This window comes from Puntigrus tetrazona, chromosome 18, assembly GCF_018831695.1.
Source record: "Puntigrus tetrazona isolate hp1 chromosome 18, ASM1883169v1, whole genome shotgun sequence".
Classification (NCBI taxonomy): domain Eukaryota; kingdom Metazoa; phylum Chordata; class Actinopteri; order Cypriniformes; family Cyprinidae; genus Puntigrus; species Puntigrus tetrazona.
Window position 1 is genome coordinate 20654084 of NC_056716.1, and position 24996 is coordinate 20679079.

At 41.0% G+C, this 24996-nt stretch overlaps 4 protein-coding genes across 9 annotated transcripts in view; 2 read left to right on the plus strand and 2 right to left on the minus strand.

Moving 5' to 3' along the window:
* The first annotated feature begins 448 nt into the window (after positions 1-448).
* On the plus strand, positions 449-3740 carry odf3b (outer dense fiber of sperm tails 3B). Of its 2 annotated transcripts, none has more exons than XM_043265111.1 (7): positions 449-706; positions 1027-1143; positions 1742-1945; positions 2152-2253; positions 2331-2452; positions 2519-2659; positions 3304-3740. In XM_043265111.1, the coding sequence occupies exons 2-7, from the start codon at positions 1032-1034 to the stop codon at positions 3394-3396; spliced, it is 774 nt and encodes a 257-aa protein (XP_043121046.1). In that variant the 5' UTR covers positions 449-706; positions 1027-1031; the 3' UTR covers positions 3397-3740. The 2 variants fall into 2 exon arrangements, with proteins under 2 accessions (XP_043121046.1, XP_043121044.1); XM_043265109.1 differs by having other exon boundaries at positions 1030-1143.
* Positions 3741-3978: 238 nt separating this feature from the next.
* On the minus strand, positions 3979-10803 carry trim35-30 (tripartite motif containing 35-30). The gene is made up of 6 exons (XM_043264239.1): positions 10238-10803; positions 5982-6077; positions 5663-5893; positions 5275-5297; positions 5077-5195; positions 3979-4794 (listed from the first exon to the last, which is right to left on the minus strand). The coding sequence occupies exons 1-6, from the start codon at positions 10640-10642 to the stop codon at positions 4253-4255; spliced, it is 1416 nt and encodes a 471-aa protein (XP_043120174.1). The 5' UTR covers positions 10643-10803; the 3' UTR covers positions 3979-4252.
* A 1866-nt stretch (positions 10804-12669) lies between these two features.
* rabl2 (RAB, member of RAS oncogene family-like 2) lies at positions 12670-17754 on the plus strand. 3 transcript variants are annotated; one of them, XM_043263952.1, is made up of 9 exons: positions 12670-12877; positions 13994-14198; positions 14282-14311; positions 14406-14485; positions 14583-14662; positions 15595-15706; positions 15809-15906; positions 16130-16213; positions 16306-17754. In XM_043263952.1, the coding sequence occupies exons 2-9, from the start codon at positions 14098-14100 to the stop codon at positions 16381-16383; spliced, it is 663 nt and encodes a 220-aa protein (XP_043119887.1). In that variant the 5' UTR covers positions 12670-12877; positions 13994-14097; the 3' UTR covers positions 16384-17754. The 3 variants fall into 3 exon arrangements, with proteins under 3 accessions (XP_043119887.1, XP_043119886.1, XP_043119888.1); XM_043263951.1 differs by lacking the exon at positions 12670-12877 and adding an exon at positions 13251-13802; XM_043263953.1 differs by lacking the exon at positions 12670-12877 and adding an exon at positions 13261-13333.
* A 761-nt stretch (positions 17755-18515) lies between these two features.
* The window catches only part of shank3a (SH3 and multiple ankyrin repeat domains 3a), a 225513-nt gene continuing 219032 nt past the window's right edge, over positions 18516-24996 (minus strand). For all 3 annotated transcript variants that reach the window (XM_043264469.1, XM_043264470.1, XM_043264472.1), the window contains one exon: positions 18516-24306. In XM_043264469.1, the coding sequence (XP_043120404.1) occupies positions 23757-24306 (550 nt within the window). In that variant the 3' untranslated portion in view covers positions 18516-23756. The remainder of the gene's footprint in view (positions 24307-24996) is intronic.

Sequence of the window (24996 nt, forward strand, 5' to 3'; positions counted from 1 at the left end):
TCTCTCTCCTTTCGAAACTAACATATTGTTTTTTTTTTAAATCTCATTTTAATAATTTTTTATTAATAAATTCTGCTGTGTTTATTTTATTTATATATTTTGTTATCCAGCGACGTGAAATACTTGGACATACTTAAAAATATATGCATATCTAATTTTTCTAATTTATTTATTTATTTTTTTGTATAAATTCGTTACCTTAAGTGTTTCAAAGCAGTATAATCTGGTCTAAAGACGAAGGAGCTCAATTAAATTGACTTGTTAAATTAACGTTTGAAATATCTCCGAGGTGAGCGCTTGTTGTGTTTGGTTATCTTTAATTGGTTTAATAATTAATAACACTGCACATGGATTACTGAGGAGCCGCTGGAATGTCACTCAAAAATGACATCAAAGAATCACCATGGCGACGGCGCCATAGAGATTCAAAAGAAACAATTATAAACAATCAAAAAGAGTCGCAGCAGCTGAGAGATTGATTAGAGCTCTTCGCGAGCTACATTTATACATTTATTTTACCGTTCTATGTCAATAACGTCGTTTTCGTGCAGACATCGTAAGTGACGTCGTTTTAATTTATCCAAGTCATCATCAACGCGCTCGATACAATCCACGCGATAATATATTAAAGTGGCTTTGAACGAGTATTTCTTTCAAAAACAGAACTTGTATTAAATTCACGAATTTGTAACATCTTGCTCTTAAGGTAAGTTGCTGTTTTTGCTACTTTTTATGTTTTTGTTACAGTTACCAGCTGTGTGCTGATAATATTTAAATGAAATTAAAAATGAAACTAGACTAAATGAAATATTTTGCATGTGCCTACACTAACAAAAAAATGCCACGGTAATGTGTTAGACTAGTTACCTGTCATCACTTCCAGATAACTACCACACTAATGTAAGGGTAATGTTAATGAAGGCTACTTTGCATCATAAAATTCCAATAATCATGTTTTCTTATTTTAACACTTTTACTTAACACATTTATCCATTTATAAGCAGTTTTAGTAATTGTTTTTCCCAGCAGACATGTCGCCTGTGGAAGTATGGGCTGGCCCTTGGAAGCCCCACAGGCCAAGGGGCCCCATCGCTGCAATGTATAACAGTCCAGGGCCAACATATGCTCTGCCAGGGGCAACTGGTACACACACACACACACACACACACACACACACACACGTCTGGTCAGCTATCCTTGTGGGGACTCTACATAGGCTTAATGATTTATATACAGACAGCAATTTAGTCCCCAGGATTCTGTGTATTCAGGTTTAAGACCCCACCAGAATAGAAAACCTGGTACACACACACACACACACACACATTTGATTCACTATATTAGTGAAAACATCTTTTAAACTAGACAATGTTTTTTAATATTAGATTACTGATATATAGACTAGTGATATATAGACTGAAGTTATCTTTTAAGTATCTTTTAAACTAGTAAAACATTGTAAAATGTCCTCACTTGTTAGTTGCCGTAATTTTTCACCATGTGGATATTCCACTCTTATCCAAATCGTTTTACATTTTTCACAGTTTCTAAAACACTTTTTCATTTACTTTTTTATACCGTCGCAATTGCAAGGTATAATGCACACGCGCAATTTACAATAAATGTACCCGGCAAATCAGAAGTTAAAAAGGGGGAGTGATTCAAGGGACCAATAACAATTTCTAAATGCTAAAAGCTATTGCCCTCCCGTGATATTAAGGCATTTATTTGCCCTACGCAGGGATGAACAATCACGACCCGCGGATGCAGAAAGGCCCAGCGTTTAGCTTCGGCACACGTCACCGTAACTCACAGGCCAACTCGTCCCCCGGTCCTGGATACCTCGTTCCCTCCAACATCACCAGGGTGGGTCGGGATGGGACCCCTGCGTTCTCCGTCTACGGCCGACCAAAAGACATTCGGCCGTTTAAAACCCCAGGCCCAGGTCTTTCACACAACATAAAAGTCAAGGTATACTCTTAGAAGAAAAGGTACAAAACTGTCACTGGGTCGGCACACTTTCTAAAAGTACTAATATGTAGCATTTAGGAGTTAAAAGAAGTACCCTTTAGCTTTTGTACCTTCCGGTGACAGTAATGTACCTTTTCTCGAGTGTGGGACATATTAAACTGGCTTTGATTTTTCTTTCAGGCAGTTACTCTCCAGAAAACGCGACAAAAACCACCTTTTACTCTGCCCCTGCGTTCTCTCTGTCTGCGAGGACTAAATTGTTCCGTAACGATCAAACACCAGGTAGATTTCCACAGATCTACACAGCAACACTACTGTATCAGTAACGCGTAATCTTTTGTGTATTTTCTTGTCTCCAGGTCCAGCGGCATACATGCTTCCCCCGGTGTTAGGGTCGGGAGTTGTGAATAAAGCATCTGCCCCAAACGTCTTCTTCGGCGGTCGTAGTGCAATCGGCAGCTTCCACGAAGATCTACGAAAGGTGCTGCCGCAACATTTTACAGTGTTCACCTCTGCTTTGCGAAGATGGTAACATTCATTTTCTCAGACTCCAGGCCCAGGGACCTATCAAGTGGTGGATTCTGGAGTGTACAAGAACAAGGCCCCTGAGTACAGCATGACCGGACGCAACTTCTCACCTGGAGACACTACAAAGAAACCAGGACCTGGAGCCCACCATCCAGAGAGGGTCTGTACCACACTAAAGGTCAATGCACAACGAGTCCGAAATTTTCGTTTGAATTCTTTGCACGTTGTGTCAATCAAGTTTTACTCTGCCTCCATCCGTCCTAAAAAAAAGTTCGCTTTTCTGCGTTCTTGCATGAGTAACGAGCATTTAGATGGGTGAATATGAAAAAACCCCAAAGAAAAAAATGCACATGAAAATCTCGGACTCAGTGTGCCCTTAACATATACAATAAAATGCTATAATACTCTACTGTACTATGCATTTATAACCTTATTATAAATAACTTTGTTTCCATTAAATGCTGTTCTTTTGAACTTTCTATTAATCAAAGAATCTTGCAAAATGTACCCATCCACAATATATGACTGTTTTTTGCATTGGTAATGATATGAAATGTTTCTCGAGCTGCAAATCTACATATTAGAAGGATTTCTGAAAGATCACGTGGCACTGATTTATCATCACAGAAATAAATTACATTTTAAAATATATTTAAATAGAAACAATATTACTGTTTTTACTGTGTTTTTAAGCTATGGGGAGTATAAAAGACTAGTTTCTAGCTTCTCTAGAATGTTCTCTACCGAAACTATTTAAAAAACAAGAATTAATACTAAAATGATTCCCTTTGTTTTTCTCCACAGGTTACTTTCACAGGAACCAAAGCTCCCAGCTTTTCCTTTGGAATTCGCCATTCTGAGTACACCGCTCCTTTAATTGTGGATGGGGCTGATTAAACAGGTCAATTCTGTTAAACAAGCTAGTCTGTCGTATCAGGTCTTAATATGGCCAAAATATACAACTTGAAATAATGGTGTTTCAGTGAAAAAGGGTCCCGGATGCAATAATTGTGCTGTTGCCACAATATAAGAAAAAGGTCCAAAACCAAGTCTACCTACTACCACTTTACCACATCACAGACTAAATCTATTAGTGCTGGGTCTGATTCATCCTTGTTAAATCCGAGTCAAGTCCAAATGCTTAGATGTTTGAGTTGGTGCTTGTTTATAATTGCAGTCTGAGTCCAAATTCCCCATCTCTACATGCAGAGGTTGTTTCACAATATCAAATCAATAAAAACAGATTCTCTTATGTATTAAATATGAACTGTTTGAACTGTTATCTATTTTAAAATAGAATATATATATATATATATATATATATATATATATATATATATATATATATATACACACACACATACATATACACATTTTATTTTTTGCATGTCAACAATCTTTTGGAGTGACAAAGAGGTGGCAGACAGCACTGTAAATCACGAAAGAAAGTAAATCTTTGAATCAAAATACATTCTTGTAACTTTATTATTGTCACTTCAGTTACACAGCATCTAAAAATACTAAAAAAAAAAGTTAAAATCAAAGCAAAAGAGACAAATCATGAACAATATTTACATCGACAACGTAGTATAGCAAATTATCACATCATCACATTTTTGATCCTTCTATAAAACATTTTTTCCCAGTTCATGCCTTAAAACATATAGTGAGCCTTTCTGTCGTTCTATCTCAATAAAATACCCTTACCCAGTTTAAAAGCAGTTTAAAAGCCGGTTTAAAAGCAGTGTTGGCTCTAAGCGTGTGCTTCCACAGTTGTCTTCACGGGCATGATTCTCATCGGATGTTTCATACAGTGGCTGTAAAAGTAAGGGAACACTCTCTCATTGAACGCGTGTTTAAACGCATGCAGACCGATGTTACGACCCGAGTCTGTGAACGTGACTTTGCCCTTGGCCCAGTCCAGCTGCACCCTGATCTTCTGAATTCTCTGGTTGACTCGCAGAAGGGTGAGGATCTCCGGAGAACAGCCCTTCCCGTATTTACCGTTGCAGAAGCCCACATACCACAGGCCCGTTTTGGAGGTGCTCTGTCTGTGTTTGTATGCGGACTCTGAGATCACTCCCACGGCCCAGGCTGTGCTGTCGCCCACCTCCACGTCCCAGCAGTGAGTCCCCGAGTTAAAGCCCTCAGAGCCCAGAATGCTCGTGTAGCCGTCAAATCTCTCTGGGTTTGCTGGAAGCTGTAGGAAGTTCTCGTCAGTGTAAGTTATAGTGGTCAGATCATCCGACACAAGCACATAAGGATGGGCGGTGTTGGGGTCAAAGGTTACTGGGGCTGGAGGGAAAGAGATAGAGATGTATACTCTATTATATATAAAAAAGGCATTGAAAAACTTCATTTGGATTCCAGATTTTTTAATAGGTGTATCTCGGCCAAATATTGCCCTACATCCTACCATCCTAACAAACCATACATCAATGGAAAGCTATTTATTGTAATGTAAACTTTTCAAAGCAAAAACTTCAACTTTAAAAAATTAATTTCTAGACCTTGTGTTTCTTTCCATTCTGCTGCATCTCTCTGTAAGAAGGTTTATTTGATCTGCTCAGTACTCACTGTATCGGACGCTGGCTTGTAGTTTCTTGGATACTTCAAAGGTAATGTTACCCACATGTTTTGCCACATTGATGAGCATTCCTGAAGGTCTGGTCTGATCACGCATTGTACACTTTGTTCTGAAACAGCATTTAGTCAGTACAGATGTGGGTTCGGGTTCAAAACCAGAAGATAAAAGAAAAAAAAAACCCTTCTCACCTTTCAATCGTAGCCTTGAAGTTCTAGAAATAAGAAAAATATCAAAGCTGCATTTATTTGACCAAAATACAACAAAAACGGTAACCTTACAAATATTTGAACAATTTAAAAAGTGTACGTTTTGCGTTTGAATTAATTTAATCATTTTAATAGACTGATTTGCTACTGAAGAAACAATACTTATCATCAATGTGCATATTTTTGGGGATTTAAAAAAATTCGATGGATAGAAAGCTTAAAAGACGGCATTTATTTGAAATGTAAATCTTTAATTTGGATCAGTGTAAAGCGTCCTTGCTATTTTTTTTAATTACTTTCTGCAATTTCTACTCAATATAGTGGAAAAATTCAAAGTCAAAGTCCAGAAGCTAAACCAAGGTCTTCTTACCACAAGAAATGTGAAATCATTCCTTCTCAGTTGTTGTTCGATGGACTCAATAATGCGTGAGAGAGATAACATCCCCGACCCAATCTCCTCAATCTTCTTTTTAATGATCTCACTCTTCTGCTCTTCTTCTTTCTTCAGTGCCGTCATCCTGGCTGCCTCTTCATTTTCCAGAAACTGGTGAAGCTTTTCAAACGCCTCCTTCATTTTTTTCTCAGTGTGTTGGCTCTGTTTCTAAGCACAAAACATCAGCAAATTCAGGTTGAAATATCCATAGGCTAGTTGAAATGTGGCAATGTTAAAATATCCTCCCGTTACTCACCTTAATATACTCAGCTGTTTCATCCCAGGACTGTTTAATGCGTTCATAGTCTCTGAGTTTCTCCAGAAAGGCCGTTAGTTTCAGCTGTAGCTGTTGCTAACAAATGTTAAAAAGTGAAGTGAGACAATTAATGTTGGGGCAAGTTGTCACGTGTTAAACATTTTGCACTATTTCAGTAATATTTTGGTTATTTTAGTATTATTAATATACTATTATCAAATATAATAATTGATTATGGTTATTTTTATATTTGCAGTTTTATAAGTAATTTTGTTTTGTGCTTTTAATTTTTCCCCATATATATATATATATATATATATATATATATATATATATATATATATATATATATATATATATATATTATACATTTTTATTTCATTTTTTCTTATTTTTAATTACTTGCTCATTTCAACTTGATGTATTTCGCATAATGCAATTTATTATTGTCACGTATGAAGGGTCTGAGGCGTGCGGATCCATGTGCAGGCTTTTATTAAACGAAGGCATGGTCATAACAGGCAGGCGTCGAACAGGGCTAACAGATATATAGGAGGCAAGACAATAGCAAAATCCAGAGACAGGCGGTGGTCAGGTCAGGCAGCAAACAATCACGGAATCAGAAGACAGGCAGGGTCAAAACCAGATAAACCAGAGACAATAATCCACGGGCGATCTAACAACAGCGAAACAGGCGAAACAATGCAACCTGCAGTTGAGTGGCTTGCTGCAGTATTTATAGTCCTCTGACAGGAAGTAGCAGCAGAGGGAGTGATCGCAGATCACCCAGAGGTAAGAGCTCCTCTGCTGGCTTGGTGACATAGCCCCCCTCCTAGGAGCGACTCCTGGCGCTCCACAAAACAAACAAAACAAAACATAACTGGGAGCTTGGGAGGGGTTCGGGAGGAGTCAGCAAGCTGAGACCAGGGAGGAAGAGACGGTGGGAGGAGCCAGGAGAAGACGGGAGGAGTAAGGAGCGGGAGGCGATGCCGAGCCCAGCCATGATGGTCAGTGGTGGAGCCGACGGAGGGAGGAGCCATAGAGAGGGAACGGTCATCAACCCCATGGAGCCGACCGACGGCGGTGGAGCAGGTGGTCGAGGAGACTGAGGCGAAGGCGGAGAGCAGAAGAGCCAGGGTGATGCAGAGGCGCTGGAGGTCCCAGGCGACACCGCAGGCTTTGGCGACTGATGCGGAGACGGGGGACGAGAAGGACGCGGCGGAGCCAGAGCGACAGAGGACTGAGGTAGAGCCGGGGGAAGGGAGGAGCCTGACAGAGCCGGAGGGACGGAGGGACGAGGCGAAGCTGGAGGAGAGGAATCCTGAGGCGACGGATGGTCGACGACCGACCAGGGCGTAGCCGGAGAGACGATGGAGCCTGGTGAAGCTGGTGGATTGACGGAGCACGGTGGAGAGGAGGGAGCTAGGAGCCTAAGGGAAGCCGACGGGTCTACAAGCCGAGCTGGAGTCCGGGGCTCGGAGGCGGACGATGATGAGCGAGGATCCTTCACCCACGGCGGCAATGGAGACTGGCAGACCCGTGGCGAGCTCCAGGTGGAGGGCAGAGGATGAGTGCAGGGGCTGCTGGGATCCATCGTCGACGTGTGGTAAGGGTGGGAGGGTGGGTTAACTTGAGGAGGCGCACGAGGCGCGGGCACTGGACGGGGCGCGCAGGCGCGGGCACTGGGCGGGCGCCGCAGGCGCGGGCACTGGACGGGCGCACGCAGGCGCGGGCACTGGAGGCTTGGCACGAGGCGCGGGCACTGGAGGCTTGGCACGAGGCGCGGGCACTGGAGGCTTGCACGCAGGCGCGGGCACTGGAGGCTTGGCACGAGGCGCGGGCACTGGAGGCTTGGCACGCAGGCGCGGGCACTGGAGGCTTGCACGAGGCGCGGGCACTGGAGGCTTGGCACGCAGCGCGGGCACTGGAGGCTTGGCACGAGACGCGGGCACTGGAGGCTTGGCACGAGACGCGGCACTGGAGGCTTGGCACGAGGCGCGGGCACTGGAGGCTTGGCACGGCGGCGCGGGCACTGGAGGCTTGGCACGAGGCACGGGCACTGCAGGCTTGGCACGAGGCACGGGCACTGCAGGCTTGGCACGAGGCACGGGCACTGGAGGCTTTGCACGGCAGGCGGCCATGTTGGAAAGCGGCGCAGGGCAGGCGGGCATGTTGGAAAGCGGCGCAGGGCAGGCGGCCATGTTGGAAAGCGGCGCAGGGCAGGCGGCCATGTTGGAAAGCGGCTCTGGGCAGGCGGCGACCATCTTGGGAAGCGGCTCTGGGCAGGCGGCGACCATCTTGGGAAGCGGCTCTGGGCAGGCGGCGACCATCTTGGGAAGCGGCTCTGGGCAGGCGGCGACCATCTTGGGAAGCGGCTCTGGGCAGGCGGCGACCATCTTGGGAAGCGGCTCTGGGCAGGCGGCGACCATCTTGGGAAGCGGCTCTGGGCAGGCGGCGACCATCTTGGGAAGCGGCTCTGGGCAGGCGGCGACCATCTTGGGAAGCGGCTCTGGGCAGGCGGCGACCATCTTGGGAAGCGGCTCTGGGCAGGCGGCGACCATCTTGGGAAGCGGCTCTGGGCAGGCGGCGACCATCTTGGGAAGCGGCTCTGGGCAGGCGGCGACCATCTTGGGAAGCGGCTCTGGGCAGGCGGCGACCATCTTGGGAAGCGGCTCTGGGCAGGCGGCGACCATCTTGGGAAGCGGCTCTGGGCAGGCGGCGACCATCTTGGGAAGCGGCTCTGGGCAGGCGGCGACCATCTTGGGAAGCGGCTCTGGGCAGGCGGCGACCATCTTGGGAAGCGGCTCTGGGCAGGCGGCGACCATCTTGGGAAGCGGCTCTGGGCAGGCGGCGACCATCTTGGGAAGCGGCTCTGGGCAGGCGGCAGCCATCTTGGGAAGCGGCTCTGGGCAGGCGGCAGCCATCTTGGGAAGCGGCTCTGGGCAGGCGGCAGCCATCTTGGGAAGCGGCTCTGGGCAGGCGGCAGCCATCTTGGGAAGCGGCTCTGGGCAGGCGGCAGCCATCTTGGGAAGCGGTTCTGGGCAGGCGGCAGCCATCTTGGGCAGCGGCTCGGGGAAGGCGGCCATCTTGGGAATAAATGCAGTGTCTTCTTCCTCCATAATACCCAACGTGAGAGCTGACCCCACAGTCACTAAACCAAACTCAATAAAGTGTGCCAGTGATTCACGTGGACCCTCTCGAACAAGTTGTGTTTTGAGTGGCTGATTTATTCCTCGTGAAAAAATTCAATTAGCAAACAGTCCGGTAAATCAGAGAAGTAAGCCAGGTCCAGAAATTCCTGAGTATAATCCTCAAGTGATCGGGTGCCCTGCTTGAGGGTTAGCAAAGACATTGCAAGGTGCATACCTGGCCATGGTTCGGGTGAAAAGCCGCTGGATCCTGGTGTGAGGTTGCATTCTGTCACGTATGAAGGGTCTGAGGCGTGCGGATCCATGTGCAGGCTTTTATTAAACGAAGGCATGGTCATAACAGGCAGGCGTCGAACAGGGCTAACAGATATATAGGAGGCAAGACAATAGCAAAATCCAGAGACAGGCGGTGGTCAGGTCAGGCAGCAAACAATCACGGAATCAGAAGACAGGCAGGGTCAAAACCAGATAAACCAGAGACAATAATCCACGGGCGATCTAACAACGAAACAGGCGAAACAATGCAACCTGCAGTTGAGTGGCTTGCTGCAGTATTTATAGTCCTCTGACAGGAAGTAGCAGCAGAGGGAGTGATCGTGAGATCACCCAGAGGTAAGAGCTCCCTCTGCTGGCTTGGTGACAATTATAATTTAAAACAATTATATATATATATATATATATATATATATATATATATATATATATATATATATATATATGGAGTTTGTTTCATTTTTTTCATTTTAGTCTATTATCAGATGTATTAGAGTGCTGATTTTCCAAGCTCTGTCTACTGATGTTAAACAGGTTGTTTGTTACAAACCCCCATATCCACAAATGGATCAGCAGTGTCCAGTTAATATTTGACTTTATCAGCAAGTTCCCACGAAACTTTTGTTTCCGAAAGTCTGAGAATGTGTCATATGAGGGTCATTAGTGCGCTAAGACCTGTTTGACAAGACAGCTTTCATATCTCACCCTTTTCCAGTCCATTAAATCTGAAACCGACAATCGGCGAAATCTGACTAGTCCACAAACTGGTCATTTCTGGAACTGACTATTCTTAAAAACGGCGTTTCCATACAATCTGAAGCTCCGAGCTCTTACCCTGAGGTCCTGCGACGCGTCTGCGGTTGAACGGATGCGGTGGTTCTTGTGGGATTTGGCGCTTCTGCATTTCCCACAAGCTAGTTCTTGATCTTCGGTGCAGAAGAAAGAAAGAGGTTCTCCATGAAGACCACAGAAACCCACAGTCTCCGCGGGAGGCTCCTGAGCGGTGTCATCTCTCATCAGATCACACATGTTTCTCAGCACTATGTTTATAGGTGGGTTGGGGCTGGACGACACGTTCCTGCAGATGGGACACTCTTGAATTCCTCTGCGGTTCCAGAAGGTTTTCACGCAGCCGTTACAGATGCTGTGAGAGCAGGGTAGGAGAACGGGATCCCTGAAGATGTCGCAGCAGATGGGGCAGTAGAAATCCTCCTCTGTGATAGACTGTCTGCCGGCCATTTTGCCACCTATGCAATTAAACGTTTTTGCTAGTTGTGTTACTTGGACTCTCTGGTGTCTGTCTGGTCCAGCTGTCAAAGAGCACAAGAGTGTCTCTCAGCTCAGCTCTCTCAGCTGTGTTTACATCCCAGACACCAGGGAGGAGCTTATGAGAGCAAAGACAACATTCCAGCAGGACCATCTATTGTTTACAGAGTTCAGTGTTTTCTACAATTCCCCATTCATTTCATTAATTATTAAGACTTTAACTTTATTAAATAGTATAGTATTATATTACTTTATATATATTTATTGGGAGTGATTTGTGAAGTAAATAAAAAATTATATTTTAAGTCAGTTTCTGTCTTTTACCATATACATTTTTTCCCCCAGTATCATTTACTAATTTAGAATTGCATGTTTTAAATATTTTTAATAAATTTTTATATTTATATATAATAAATAAATTCATCAAATGTATAAGTTATAGGAGAAAAAAAAAAAAAAAAAAAAAAAAAAAAAAAATATATATATATATATATATATATATATATATATATATATATATATATATAATTTATATAAAAATATATATAATTTATGATGCTACTTCAGCTTTAAAAAAATAATATTTAAATGTGGTTTAGTTAAATTAGTTTAGTCTTGTTAACTAGCTGTGGTTAAGGGACTTTTGTGATACCAAGAATGCATTCACCTCGGTGGAAACCAACTGAATTGGTTGTGTTTTTTTTAGCTTTTTTTATTTCAATCCAGTCATGTACTCACTGACCTCTGTGGGGAAAAAAACAACAAACTTCCATCTCTCTAAGCAGATCTATTTGTAACAGTTTTTCTGTTCTGTTCCGTGTATTCCCATGTCAAGAATGTGACCGAGACAACATTCTGTAACGTACTGCTTTCTCACACTTAAAAAGTAAGATTATTGTGTTTGATATTACTGACAGGCAATTTGTCAAACACAAAGAAAACATTCTCGGTATTATTTCTTGGATTTGTTTCCTGGAAGGCGTAAATATAGGTCAAAGTTTACCCCACAGAAATGAATGATAATTCTGAAAAATAAGGGTTAAAATGTATTATCACATCAATATAATAAATAAAGCTGTTGCTTAATTTATTTATCTCATGTTATAATGTATTTTTAATGTTATCATTATTAGTAGTAATAGTCCAAATGTTTTACTTTATTGGTATAATGTCATTTCAAACTAAATTATTCCGAAACTACGTTGTTGTTGTTTTTATACTTGCTTTTTAAGTTCGAAAAGGCTGACGATGTACTTTATTCGAGCACTCAGATATAGGTGCAGTGCTGCAAACATAACAACAATGAAATGCAGGCAATCTAGGTGTGAGGCGTGCACCAGTGGCCAGAATATTAAAGACAAAAGAATACTGAACCATTTCATTTCCATTTCACCCGATCGCTGCTCAAAACTAGCTCAATACAAGCCCGATCGCACGGGCGGAGTTCTTTTTTGGCTACTTGACCCATTTTTAGCTTCCATTACTCGATCGTTGGGTGTGTTCTGGAACTTCTTTGGCTGCGGTTTTTCCCGGTTTTTTTTATTTAACTGAGTTAATAAATTGGTTTTAATCAGGCAAATCGCTGGCAACATAAAACGCGCTGGGGTTCCGAGCAGCGAGGGGAGAAACGAACCTTTCGAAGCTTCGAGTCGATTCCTTCGAACTGATTCATCACTGTTTCGAAGCGCTCGAAACATCGCGCGCCCGTGACGCCGGCTGTTTGAAAGTGTAAAAGCGGAAAAAAACGCGCTAATTCTGCGCTTTGTCGCAATTTTAGTCGCAGAACACTGATTCTGATGGGTTTCCGCGTGACTCATTTGAACGCCTCTGATTGGCCGGTGCATTGCCGAGCTCAGCATTGCGTTGGTGAAAATGCGCAATGCTGTAAAAACGCCAACTATAAAATAAGGTGCAACGTGAGAATGCAATATGTAAATATACGCAATCAATGCAAATTTACGCAAATAAGTGATGCTCATCGAAAGCGGCCATTATCCGCACCTGTACGATTACGCACGGAGAGACTTAATTTCTTCGTTTTTAAAGTTTCAGATGCAAGTTTTTTTTAAATGTAGTATCGTAATTATGAACACAATGGTATGTAGTGCAAACAGCTTTACTGTTTACTGCACGTTATTCTTCGTTATTTACCTGTAGCGGCTAATGAACCGCAAGCCTCACCCATAGGCTTTTCCTTTGAGGGAAAAGGTAGGTGGATAAAGTAGTAACATTTAAAAAGTATACAAATCAATTCAATAAATTCCATTTTTATCATGCCAGTCCTATAAAATATAAAAAGGTGTAATCATTTAGGTTATGGAAAGTTAAAATTAAAAAGCGAAATCGAAATGAAACGGGTATGAGATGAGATGGCAATTCAAGATAAAGCACAAGAATTAAGTTGAGTTGGGAGCAATGTATGGAAGAGTTGAATGAAGAAATATTATTCAGGAAGAAATATCTCAGGTGTGGCAGAATGAATGGGAAGAGGGGGACAATACAGCCAACTCTAAAGCACACATCACATGCAAATTTATGGGGGAGGGATAGTGTGGTTGTGGCTAGACTAAGACTGGAGCACTGTGCACTGAATTTTGGGCTGGCGATGGTTGGCGGTAGATGCACGTGTGGGGAGGTTTAAACTGTGAAGCACGGAATTATGGAGTGCGTTATTTATCGAACTGCAAGACGTATAATGTTTACTGAGCTGTTGGAGTCTGGAGTTGCACAATTTGTCTTCGAAATCGATTTTAAGTAATAAAGACTACGAGACAGTTAAGGTTGTGTTAAGGTTTCTACACCTCACTAGACTCTATAGGAGGATATAATCGTTAGGCGGATTTTTTCAAACCGTTTTAGTTGCGTTTAGATGCGTTTTAGTCTGCCGCAAATCATAAAAGAGGGAGAATAAATGAAACAGGCACCTTTAAAGACAGCTCGGCGCTTACTAGGAGGAGTCCCTTTATGGGTCCTTGCGTTGCTTAGAGACGCGTTGTTGTCGTGCATGTTCAGTGAATTTTCTCGAGCCAAACCGATAATTTTCATCAGAGAATAGCGATGTTTTTCTCGTTTACAATCCAGCCGTGAATTCAAACAAATTGTCGACGAGCATTAAGTGCATCTGCCTGGGATTGTAAGACAACATTCTACTGTAAATAGTGACTTATCGGGGTTAGTTGGAACGCTTCGGTTCCAAACGCGCTAATCTGCTAATTAGCCAGATAGCCAAGGCGAGATTCGGACGCGGTCTGTGTATCTTTGGGAACACAAACTATACGTTTTACAGTTTATTGCTCTTAAAGATGAACTCAATGCCGCTTTTAGAGCTGTTCGTGTGATGGAGTAAAGCAGCAGCGACTGTCATCATCGTCTAATCCCGCGGCGTTAAGAGGCTCAGTGTTTAAACTCCTGCTGCTCTCTATCTCGCGATGGACGCAGGAGACATTTCCGATCTGGACCTGGACAAATACGACGCCGACGAGCAGGTCAAAATCATCTGCCTCGGAGACAGCGCTGTGGGCAAATCCAAGTGTGTTTAACGTCTTATCTTTCTCCTGCATTGTAAAGCGTATGAGTGTGTTGACTCTAAGGGCTTTTATGGTTTCTTTTCAGGCTTATGGAGAGATTCCTTATGGATGGATAGTATCCTTTTGACTTTGTTGTCTGATGTCAGTGTAACATCTGTTTGAATTAACCATTCATTCCGAGAGTTGTCAGGTTCTTAATAAAATATCAGTCGTCCTCAGCAGCTCTCCACATACGCATTGACTCTCTACAAATACACCACCACTATCAATGGGCAAACTGTCCTGGTTGGTAAGTTTGACGTGGAAGCTGTTATTTTAGTGTGTGAAATTGTAACATTTGGTTGCGTTGGCTTTAATGCCAACTAAATCTGTTAATCTGCATGCAGATTTCTGGGATACTGCAGGACAGGAACGTTTTCGAAGCATGCACCCGTCATACTACCACAAAGCCCACGCCTGTATCATGGTAAGAGATGGTCACAAACCACTGTATTATTTCAGCGTTTATACTTAATAAAATATACTCACCCCCAGGCCGCTCTAGATGTAGATGTGCTTGTTTCTTCATCAGAAGCAGTTTGGAGAAATAACGAATCCTCTGCAGTAAATGGGTGCCGTCAGAATGAGATTCAAAACAGCTGATTAAAAACACCACAATAATCCACACCACTCCAGGCCATCAGCTAACATTTGTGACATGAAAAGCTGCATTTTTGTAAGAAATTAATCCATCATTAAGGCGTATTTAACTGATGCTTCTGGACAAAACGAGTCCTTAATCCATAATAACGCTTCCTGCAGAGAATCCATTGGTGAGCAAGTGATGTAAAGTTTAATTTAAAGAACTTAAAGAACAAAGTTTGCTCAAATCTGTAATCTAAAGCGTCGATGAAGAAACAAACGTTCATCATTGAGTACATTTCAATTTTTGGGTGAACTATTTCTTTAATATTTTGAATGAGATTTTATTTTATCTGTTTTATTTTAACTTTAGTTTAAATATGAGTCATTTGTATTACACGCTTTTATAATTTTAATAAAATATATTTTATTATATTTAAATTTAAATTGGTTAAAATAGTCACTAATCTAACATACACTAACACACACACACACATACACAAAAGCCCCTTTTTTGTGTTTGTTAAACGTTTAAAGCTGCTTTATGTACGTTTTTGCCAAAAAATATCATGTTTTTAGATATTAAGTAAACATGTTATGTTCACATGGCTGAAAAATAATGGTATAGCCAGTAAATCAACTCTGAAATGCTTTTTTTTTTGCAGTACCCATATTATCCGCTTGCTGTCAATCACTGCACACTGCTACATACCGCATCTTTAAGTTTTTTCAAAAACAGTATATAGGCTTTCAGAATTAATCAGATAGCTTTTCCAGGTGTTTGATGTCCAGAGGAAAATCACATATAAGAACCTCCCAATTTGGTACAAAGAACTGCGAGAGTACCGGCCAGAGATTCCCTGTCTGGTGGTCGCTAACAAGATCGATGGTAAATTTGGCTTGAGATTGCAGATAAAGAGTGGTATTAGCCAGTGTTACGCTCTGCATGTCTCTTATCTTTTGTTCTTTCATGTGTTCTGCTCTTCAAAAGCTGACATGAAGGTCACCCAGAAGAATTTCAACTTCGCTAAGAAACAAGGTCTGCCCTTCTACTTTGTATCTGCTGCTGATGGGACCAATGTGGTCAAGGTGAGGATGGAAAACGGTGTCTGTGATTCACTAACCCTGATTTTTATTTTGCTGTATTTTTCATATAAAATGTTTTTTTTATCTGACAGTGTGTAAATTTCCTAGTTGTGCATTCCTGTTTAGATTTATGAAAGTAAACAGCAAGCTGACAGGACTGGTTAGGAACGTGTTTTAAGGTTCCTAGAACTGCGTGAGGTTCTAATGTTGTGTGAACGTTCCACAGGTGTTTAAAGACGCCATTCAGATGGCTCTGTCCTACAAGAGGAACTCCAACGACTTTATGGATGAAGTTATGAGGGAGCTAGAGGTGTGTGAGCATCTCCTGTGTGAGAGTTTGTGTTGAAGGTGAAAGCCTACCTGATGCAATAACCGAATCATTTTGTTCATACTTTTTTGCAGAACTTTGATTTAGACAGTAAAGAAGAATCGTCTGATAAAGATGAGGAGACACAAGAGGGAAAACCAGACTCGGCGTGATCACGTCACGTTCTCCATCCATCGTTCTCTCATTCTCATTCTCTGCTGCTCCCGCACTTCTACTGATGAGTTCCTCAGATCATGGCTGTCCTCCCACCGTCCTGAGCTGCTACTCTACCTCACACCACTCAAAGCGTGTCTCTTCATCAAATAAATTACGATTCTGTGAATGTACAGCTGATTGACCTGATAATGGAATCACAACGCACTCAGATTTGATGCTTATTGTGCAGATGTAGTAAAAGCACTCTGTCTGGAACGTGAAGCTTTGTGCCGAATGTAACATGAAATATTTTTAAAAATAATTTAATAGTTGCACATTTCAAGGAATTTGTACCAGTATCGGTAAACTACTTGATCTTTTTGCAAGGGTAGTTAAATTATACTGTTCTTTAAAACATTTAATACATTTTTATTAGTGTAAAAGTTTATGTCCACGGTATTTGCCAACTAAACAGATTTTTATATTAAAAGTGATTTGTTGCAAGCGCATCAGAGCGCAGGACAAGACTCTCCTCGGGGACGGATGAGAAGACAGCCATGACACAAACTCAGTGCAGCGGACGAATGAGTGTTTGTGTGGATGTGAAAACCAGAGCAAAGAAACAGCAGAGACCGCTCCGGACGATCACAAGCCTGCCGGGTTACAGTTCAGGCTGTGAAACACTGTCTCGAAACGATACACTTGAAAATGTGCAGCTTTCAGTCTTTGGTAAAGCTTTCATGTGCCACATCTGCATGCAGCTGTCTGACGAGCTGTGGAAGTTCAGGAGTGCAATGTCACGTTACAACAAAACGGTCCCATATTTTTAAGTACTGATTATAAATGATTTAAGTTTTAATGTTTATCATAGTTGTCTTTTCTAATGAATGTAATTTATGCAGATTACGTTCGGATAGATGTTTCTCGTGCTTAGTTGTAATAATAACGCAGAAATTGTCCTAAAATTATGAGAAAAATAGACACATTTTGGCAGGTTTCGTACACAAAATTAAAAAAAAATGATGACCCAGATATTTCTTAATGAGTTTCCCCTATAGATACAATAAATAATTATTACTGTAAAGAGCATTTATATATATTCATATTGTACAAACTGTGAAGGTTTTTTTTTTTTCGATTATTGCTTTTGGTTTGTGTTTTGTGATGTTTTGCACAAGTGCTTTATATATGGAACATACATCCATGTTGGTGAATTCAAATAGAAGCAGCTTAGTACTCGACATGAATGTGTACGGTATCTGAACTGGATACAACTTTTACGTCATTAGAAATACGTTCTTATTTCTGAAGCCTCTGGTGGTTTCATGTTATGTACACTCATTTGTTCTGTAAGCAAAATGTGGTTCATATTAAAGAAATTTAAACAAGCCATATTTTCGAGCATTATTCAGTAATTAATTATCAGGTGTAAAACCCGGTTCCTGGGTGGCCGGAGCCCTGCAGAGTTTAGATGTAACCCTAATTATACACACCTGATCCAGCTGATCAAGTCATTTAGGCTTATTTGAAAACCGAGTAGCTTGTGTCTTGGAGTAGCGTTGGATCTAAACTGCAGGGCTGTGGCCCTCCAGGAACACCCTGACCTAGCTTCAAACAAAAATATCGATGCATGAGAAGTTGCTAGTTTTAAAATCCAAAGTCAACCAGTCCAACACTCTTCTCAAAATTACAGTAAGTTGAACTTCATAAAAAAATCAGCATTAGAAACTAAATCAGAGAATCTGAGTGAAATCTGCATCACCTGTCACCCATTCTGGTTATGTTTTAATGCTATATATTTTAAAGTTCCCCTAATATAGGTTATGAAAGGTTCATATTTTGGTTTTGGGAGTCCCAAACAACACGCTGGCATTTTCTTAAAATAGCCTATGCATAATTTGTTCAAAATGTTTGCTCCCAAAAGGTTCCTTTAAGTGATTTAAACGATTCCTTTACCCGATTTCATTAAAAGCAATGTTTGTGAGATTTTAACGCTCTAAAAAAGGCACCTAGCGGCAAAGAATAAATGCGCTTTTTTTTTATAGACCAATCTGAAAAGTGAGCAAGTGAGCGATATGCTAGTAGTACCTGAGTAAATAAACCTCCATCACAACCTCAAATGAGCAATCAACCCACCAGAAAACATAGCTCATTAAAGCAGTATATACTGCATTTCTTGCCATTTTTATTGTGCTTTTGTTAATCAGAAAACAAGATGGACAACCCTATAGAACATACTGTAGTCATGTAAATGATGTGTTTTATTTCATGTTTAGTCCTGCCATTGGTCGAGTAAAATTACAAAGAAATCAATTGCAATTTTCATTCTGGTTAAATATGCAGATCCCCTGATGTCTGCGCTACATTGGGAGAGAGTAAAGGGCAAAGGTCAGGGAGAGCGTCCACCGAATGTGCAAGTCAGTCACTAATTGACTCACTGGAATTCAAGCCAAACAGAACAGACCTGACATGAATGTGCCCATGAAACTCAATCAGTCGGGCCACATATGGAAATCACTGAAAAACATTCAAATGTATATAAACTCCTATATTCGGGGAAACTAAATAAAGCAAAAGAAAATAGGAGATGTCTCAAGATTTCCAGGAGGTGGCACCATAGTGCTGGTTCAAACAGCATTTAGTTCCTACAAACCTCAAAGGAAAAAAAACTAAAACAAAACGATAATTACTTTTTGGCACATTTGTTCATTTTTCTTCATGTCCTTTCATCTCCTGCTAGAACAACTATAACGTAATGTACATGACGAACTGAATATTATGAAAGATGAAAGTGATGTGTACAGAACGAAAATCACAGCTCAAGAGTTATCAGAAGATGAGAGGAGGAAAACTGTGGTACATATGGCTCAGAAATGCAGTTCGACATTCACGAAAACATACGCACGCACGCTTTTGTTCTTCTGGATGAGCTGAAAAAAGGGACGTGATTTTTAATTTTTTTTTTTGCGGGATGGGAAATGAAACGGGTCATCTCTAAAACAAAACGTGAGCGTTTCTGTAAAATTGTATGTAAAAAAAAAAAGCGAAGTGGGGCGAAGGAATCTGTGTGTATTTTTCCAGGGCTCATTTGCATTGGAGGACACATAGAGTAAGTAATTCACAGTTATCTTGGGGCCCGACTCCAAACGGCCCCTCAACACCTTCATTCAAGCCCTTGTACAGTCAAACAGACTGATTTAATGCAGAGCGGCTGCTTTAGGAGGGGAGGTCAGGATCTCTGTTAACAAGCTAAACAGTAACTAGTCTTCATCTAGGATAGGACAGTAACATTTTTTATCAGAGCAACCACCATATTTACAGAAGATAAATGAAGCTATGAGAGGATAAAAGTACAGTCTGTTCAACCTTGTACTGTTTTAAGGTCACATTTGATTTATTTTATCCTGGAAAGTTGAATATTTTTAATGCCAATCAGAGAAATAATTCCAATCTTAAAGACAATATTGATACCATATCACTAGATTTTCTGGTGAATGTGTTAGTATTAATCAATATTCATATTCAGTATTTCATTTATTCCAAAGAAGTCTTTTATGCGAATAAAGGTGCATTTTTGTGGTCAAAACACAGAGTAAAAACATTAACGTGATTAAAAATGACGAAGTATGATTTATTCCTGTGGTGCAAAGCTGAATTTTCTGCATCATTAATCCAGTCGTCAGCATCACACTATCCTTCAGAAATCATTTTAAAATGCTGCTCAAGAAAGATTACTTATTGTCATAAATGTTTTTCAGCTTATTAATATTTGCAGTGGAAATATTCATGTGTTCTTTGATGAATAGAACATTTGTAAAGAACAGCATTTGAAATAGAAGTATTTGTAACATTCTAAATGTCCTTACCGTTTTACCTTTGCTCACTAAAACATTCATTTCTCCCCAACCCCGCAAAAAACTAAGAAAAAATATTTACCAATAATGAATAACTGTAAAATACTACCTGAATTAATATCCATCATGTGTGTTATACTGTCTTAATTCCCGACTGATTGTGAAATCTGTTTAGGATGTCACTCCTATATTTATCAGTGTGTACAGAACAGAATTAAAAGAGAAGTGACATCTGTATTTACCTTCAGTGTGAACAGACTGCACTTCAATCTCTCACAGCTTCTCTTTCAGTTCAAATCGAGATAAATATGGCATCTTCTCCGATTCGACGCGGCTTTTTCCCCACACAGTGTTACTGGTGTGCTCATCTGATGATGCACTGAGTTCTCGTCATCCTTGGCTGTCTATCTGCAGGCCTGATTTCAGATGCAAGAGAAGAGATGACCGATGGCGAAGCATTAACTCTTTCTGTCGTCACAGTCTAAGACACACACACACACGCACACGCATACACACATACACACATTAGTTATTAAAAACAGGACTGATGGTGCACAGAAGAGAAATGAGCGTCTGTGTGTCCCAGATTTCGTTAAATATGTAAAATATCTGTTGAGCCCTAATGGGAGAGTTGAATGGGACAGGTGGGAATGAATGGCTTGAAATGCTAGCACCTTGTTTTGTGCAAATCACCCCCGAACTCCATACAAAGAGTAAAATCTTCACCTTTTTTGACAGGTGGTTAACTATGCATATATGCCAAACATTCATATATAGATCTATATATTTTTTGATTTTTAAAAATTTATATGAAAACTATTGTATATACATTGCTTGTGATTGATATAAAAAGCAAATATTTTAGTCATTTGTCCATATATACAGCTGCAGGATCTCTGGGCTTCTTTTTCACTGATTGTTTTTTTTTTTTTTTCTCTCCATGAAATCTTTTGTCCTCAGCTTCTTTTAACTAGTATGTCATTCTAAAATTCATTCTAAATGACTTCATAAAAATTCTTCTAAGCATCATATTTCACAAGCTACAAAATCCACCTATGAGGAGAAAGAAAAAATAAATAAAAAAGGCAAAAAAAAAAAAATGCTTCAGTGCTTACAGCAGGTTAACATATAAGCCATACGGTGGAAACGTTTACAATTATAGATTCTGTCTTCTGGTTTCATAATGAGATGTCGAACGCCAGTCGTTACCATCCAGATGAGCTGCGATATTCCAGATGTTTCTCGTCCCACAGCGGTTCTGTCATGCACACCACGCACACGTTTGTTCACGCACTTGTTTGCACGCACACTTATTGCAGAGTTTCTTATTCTGAATTTCTTATTACCAGATTAAGAAGACTTATTCAGATCAAATTTGGATAAGAAACCGGTGTGGTTGTGTGCATGAAAGTGTGCAACTGTACTAGGAACGCGGTTTTGTTTCATACAAAAGAACTACAAACGAATAACAGACAAAACCGGTGCGCGTGTGTGTGTGTGTGTGTGAAGGGCTCGAACATGAACACAGCCCAATTAAAAGATGGAAGACCAGGTTCTGTAAAACTAGAAGAAAGAAAAGCCAAAAAAATGGTGGTACAATGCAAATCGAACAAACCGGTCAACCGTCATTCCGTATGGTGATGTAACGTTTCATGCTACAGTCCATCATAAAAGGATAACCATCAAAAATCATTTTCAAGAGTGTTTTTTTGTCTTTATATATATAATATCATATATAAGTTTTATATTTATGACAAAAATGTTATATTCATATATCTATATACTTTTTTCTGTCAAATATATATGTATATAATTGGTAAAAATGGGTAAATTATTGGTGGAATAAATCATCTAGGGAGAGAGACAGGTGCAGTTTTGCACGGTCCGTCCTGTTGTTTGCTGTCTCCCTCCATTTTCAAAGCTATTTAAATACATTGAGATATTCTATCTAATGTCATATTTCCTTTGGAAACCCAAAGTTAAGAGTCTGATTATGAAAAAGCCACTAGTGTTGGTTAAACATTCTCCGAGTGTAGTACGTCCCTCAGCCAGAAGGGGGCAGGCGGTAGACAGAGAGGATCCGGCCACGCCCACTCTGCTCATCCACTCCTAAAAAAATACTCTGAAAGGCAACTGAACTTCCTTTTTTCTCAACAGCATCCCTCCTTTCTCTGAATGAATGACATAGCGGTAAGAAGCGGATAGTAGAGTAGAAAAAGAAAAAAAAAAAGGATTTGAGACTAAGGGAATAGTGGGTGTTTATCAAGAATCAATTACGAGATGGTTTTGAATAAGCTTTGTTCAGACAGACAGCAAAAATCTGAGTAGTCTGGATAACAAAAAAAAAGAGAAAAATTACTATTGATCCACATTACTGTAAGTGGTTTGAAATCAGATTAAAATGCAGTGTGAATTGTCGAATTGGATTGGTTGGTTTTCCAAATTCGGGATTTGCAAATACACTAATTATGTTTAACTTTACCCCAATATATATTACCATGAGTAAATTAGTTCAATGAGTGGTTTTAAGTATTTGCATGCATGCATTAAATATGTTAATGCATCATGAGTTTGGCACCATTGCCACAATTGCAAATAAACCAGATACCAGCAGCTCTGATTTTGCAAAATAAATCAGATTTTTGTGCAGTGTGAACAAAGCCCGTTCGATCACTAAATTCACAGTCCCTTCCAAATACACAGCATCCATGTGATTGGCTGCTTGCTGTACTGTGGGAGGGGCTTAGGATTGCGCTACAAAAAACAGCATGGAATCAACACCCACTATACACCAATGATGGATTTAGGAAATAGTGAGATTATTTAAAACTGAAGTGTGTCATTTCTGGAGGCAATTGCAAAAAATATAGTTTTAATTGTTTCCCAATCTGCCAGTGGTTGGACAAACACTGCCAATGTTGGTGCGTCGGATTGGTCGAGATGCTCAAATAAACAGAGCAATGTTTTCATGGAAATATTAAATTGCATTCCTGAAAAAAAAAGATCCAAAAAAGCTATCACTGGTGTAGTACCCTTTCATTGTACCTTATTTATAGGGTTGCAAAGAGTGGAAAATTTCTTCTCTGGAACCCTACTTATTTCTACCCCTAAAGAATTCATAATAGAACCTTAAAGCAGGGCTTAAAATCCTGCTCCTGGAAAGACACTTGTCAGCAGAGTTTAACTCTACTGCCAGTAAAACACATCAGCTAAACAGCTAATCACGGTCTACAGAATCACCACAAACTTCCAGACAAGTGTATTGAAACTGCTAAGAGCTAAACTCTGGGAAAAAAAAGTGTTCCTCCTGGAGCAAAATCAGACATCTCTGGCTTACATATTAGCACCAAAAATGTTCCAATTAGTACCTAAATAGTACATATTAATACCACACCAGGGATAGGTATATATTTTAACATAGAAATGATACACTTCGATTTTAAAGCTTAAGCTTGGCAAGAAAAATAAGACGAGCAAATGAAATAAGAAAATAAAAAAACTGTTGAGACTAGCTACAGGTAGAGGGAGGCGCGTGGTCAACTCTCCAGCAGCTGTTTAAGGGCGCGCTCAATGTTCATGCGGTGACCGACGCGCGTCACGCCCAGCTCAGCGAAGTCCTCCTTGGTCAGAGCAGGCAGATGGGAGCCCTCGATCTCATGCTCTTGGAATCGATCCCGGTGTTCAGACAGATTAATGCTGGCCAGCCAGTCGCCAACGTCGTACTTGTTCCACAGGTGGAGGGGCTTCTGGTGGAACGGCCGCAGGGTGAGCAGGGGGGAGGGCATGCCCGAGGAGGGGGCGGGCGAGGGAGAGCGACTCCGAGCGCTGGAGCTCCTCATGACGAAACGCACTTCTTTAGGTTCGTGAGGGAGACTGAGGCTAGACGACTTAAGGATGGTGGGGGGTGTGATGGGAGAAGAGGCCAGACCGAAGCCCCGGATGGGTCCCAGAGGATCCGAGCGGTCCGGGGAGCCGGGACTGGGCGTCCGCCGGGTCATTGGGTAGCGGCTGCCTGGTCTGATGGTGTAGGTGGTGCCGTAGCCTCTCTGAGAGATAGTATGGAGCTCCCCCAAACTGCTGAAGAGTCTGGAAATAGGGAACAGAAGAATAGAGAAAAGGATGGGGGCAGATAGGATGAAAGTCAACTTTTTTTTTTTTTTTTTGGGAGAAACAGATTCAGTGGCAGGGAAAGCATCAGCTATGTTAGGACTCTACGTTTTTGAGTTAGACGTGGTTAGTGAGGTGTTTAAATAATGCGTTTTGCCTTAGTAGTAAAAGTACAAAGGTGTTAAAGACCTGCAGAGCAAAGATAGAGAGAATACATCATCAGATCAAGGAGGAGCTTGGATTTCAGTTTTTTAGAATTTATTGTTAAGTCAAACTAAAATTTAAAGTGAAAATATAAAAGAATCCCTAAATTTACTTGTGAAGCAAACCACAAATAATATAAAAACTTGTTTTCATGCAGAATCCCTAAATTTACTTGTGAAGCAAACCACAAATAATGTAAAAACTTGTTTTCATGCATTGCATATTGAGTACTTTGTCTTACTGCACTTGCAGATTTATTTATTTTTGTAAAATGGTTTACAAAGTGCTAAACATTTTTTACTTCTGCATGCTACAATTGTATCTAGAAAAAAAAAAAAAAAAAAACTCTCCACTTAAAACCTGCCTCTGTGTGCAATGAAGCGAAGATCAGATGTAATTACTCAGTTAACAATCAATGACTGGGGTGTTATGTGAGTTTGAATGCAATCTGAATGAAATGTAAAA